Below are 2,469 nucleotides of genomic sequence, written 5' to 3'. Positions count from 1 at the left end.
TCTTCAGTTTGTATCTCCAGCATTCAACTCAAACTTAGTATTGACCTAATACATATAAAAATATAAGCAGAGGGAATAAATAAAATAATCATATGCCATGTACATTTAACTGTTAATCCTGAGGCAAGTTAATTAACCACTCTGATATTACATTTATGCCTTTGTATTTGCATTTCCACATTTTTGTTACTTCTATTAGAAAGTAAGATGATATATGTAAAAATACATAGGAAAGTACCAGCTCAGAAAATGATAGACATCTATAAATGTTTAAGGAGTAGCTTTTCATGCTCTTAATTCAGTAGCAGATTTCCAATGTTGACTGAATGCTTTGATTTTTGTGTCACTTCATCTGTGTTTTATGTCTTAGAAAGACTTGAAATTTTTACTCCACTCAGAAATAAAATTATTCCATGGAAGACATTTACTTTTCTGTAAAGATTAATCTGTATCTTGCATCTCAGTACTTTTCTATTTACAAAAGACAATTTTAAATACACACATTCAATTTCTGGTTGGAAACATCTGTAAAAACTTAATCTGGGACTTTTAACTAATAAAATGCCATGAATTTTAAATTAGAAGCAGATGGATCCCCTTTTCATTTCTTCTCCCACATTTTTTCATGTTACCTCCATCATCTGTGGAGGCACAATTCTGAGACTACAACCATCACACAATAAAATTTATTTCTGCTATGTCCAATGTTCAGTTAAAGAAATTTTGGCCTGGCAATTCCTACCTTCAGAACAGTCCAAACAGCAAAGGTAAAGATAATAGTAACTGAAGAATTATTTCACTTTAGCTAACCATGGATGAGCCACTCTCCTTGCTCATGAGACGAGAACGAGTAACGGAGCTGCTATGGCGAGATAGTTGGTCACGAAACTCTGAAGCCATGAAATAATAAAGAATTGGGTCCAAAAGGCAGCAGAGACTTGCAAGGCACAAGCAAAAAGGATGGAAATACTGCGTACTTTTGACAATGGGACAACTAGTAATGATACTTTCCTTTACCATGGTGTAAAATATGAAGTTAATGTGATAAGGAGTGAAGCAAATAACGAAGACTGCAGCACACATGAAAACCATCCTCAGTGCTTTCTTTCTCTCACTAATCCCCTGGAAAGCAATCGGTGGCTGTTTCAAGGATATAGTTGTTTTCCAGGTACAACATGCGATGGTGATTACTGGAATCACAAATCCAGCCAGCTCTGCAATTGTAACCATGGTGACCATAACCACTGCGTTCATCTGTTTGTACCCAAGATCAGCAAAGCAGGATTCACTGTTGTTGGCTAAGCCAGCACTTCTCAGGATGGGAAATGGCAAACAGGCAGTCCCCACGATGACCCAGATGGCAGCACTGATGCCCACGTCATACCTACGCTTCCAGTTTCTGGCTCTGAACGGCTTCAGGAGAAAGAAGCACCGCTGAAGACTGATGCATGTCAAGAAAAAAATGCTGGCATACATGTTGAGATATTTCAGATAGAAGCAGAGCAGGCAAAGGGCCCTCTGGAACGGCCAGTGATGGGTGATGTAATAATAAATCCGGAGAGGTAAGGATAGGACATGAGCGAGATCCGCCACTGAGAGGTTGATCATGAAAATGATGGCCTTATTCTTCTTGCTGATGAAGCGGCACAGAATCCACAGGGCTGCACTGTTAGCCAGGAGACCAGGGATGAATATGAAGATATAGGTGGTTGCATACAGAGAGTACTGAAATTTCAGATGTGTAACATTGCAATTACTCTCAGCAGTGCTGGTATTATTGCTGCCCATCTTGAATATCTCAGTATGTTCATCAAGGTAAATTGTGGAATTATGGCTCCTATCCAAACAAAAATTAAAAAGCACAGTGGTTAAGTGGCTCTCTTTTACACTGAGATATTGAATATTCCAATTACAGACAACTCACAGATTTGTAAGTGGAGGCTCAAAGATGATGTACCACTGACCCAACATCACACAGTAATGGAAAAGTGCCTTGATATGTTTATTATATTGTTCTTACCATAGCAGAGACATTGTGGCAATTAATATATTCCTTAACTTGCTTCTCCAGCATTAAAAAATGGCCTTGCATCCTTAAGTTTGCATTGACACTGATAGGGCTGACTTTGGAGAATCTGGGAATATAGTGTTCTCATTATTTTATCACCGTGCTACTCTGGGGTCCTCTTGAAGTTGGTCTATCTCTCTGGGCTTGTATTCTATTCTCAGTTTACAAGAAACACTTCAATACCATTTTATTTTAGATATTAAACTATAATTACTTCCTTATTGTAATCTTGGAAGTGTAATGTACAAATATCCTTCTCTGAAGAATCCTATACCATTATATCTATAAGCTGTATACATATACATATATACATTAAATGAAATGTTCCTATCCAGGTTGAAAATACTACCCCCAAGAGCCATAGAATACCTAGCAAAACTCCAGTGCCAAACATGAGAAGC

The 2,469-nt window shown here is 37.8% G+C and overlaps 1 protein-coding gene across 1 annotated transcript; it reads right to left on the bottom strand.

Annotated features, from left to right (window-relative positions):
* Positions 1–801: 801 nt before the first annotated feature.
* Positions 802–1,812, bottom strand: LOC118573609 (putative P2Y purinoceptor 10). The gene has a single exon (XM_036173890.1). The coding sequence runs from the start codon at positions 1,786–1,788 to the stop codon at positions 802–804; it is 987 nt and encodes a 328-aa protein (XP_036029783.1). The 5' UTR covers positions 1,789–1,812.
* Positions 1,813–2,469: the final 657 nt, after the last annotated feature.

The sequence above is a fragment of the Onychomys torridus genome, chromosome X (assembly GCF_903995425.1).
Source record: "Onychomys torridus chromosome X, mOncTor1.1, whole genome shotgun sequence".
NCBI lineage: Eukaryota > Metazoa > Chordata > Mammalia > Rodentia > Cricetidae > Onychomys > Onychomys torridus.
The sequence above is the reverse complement of the archived record's forward strand: the minus strand, read 5'-3'. Positions and strand labels throughout refer to the sequence as shown.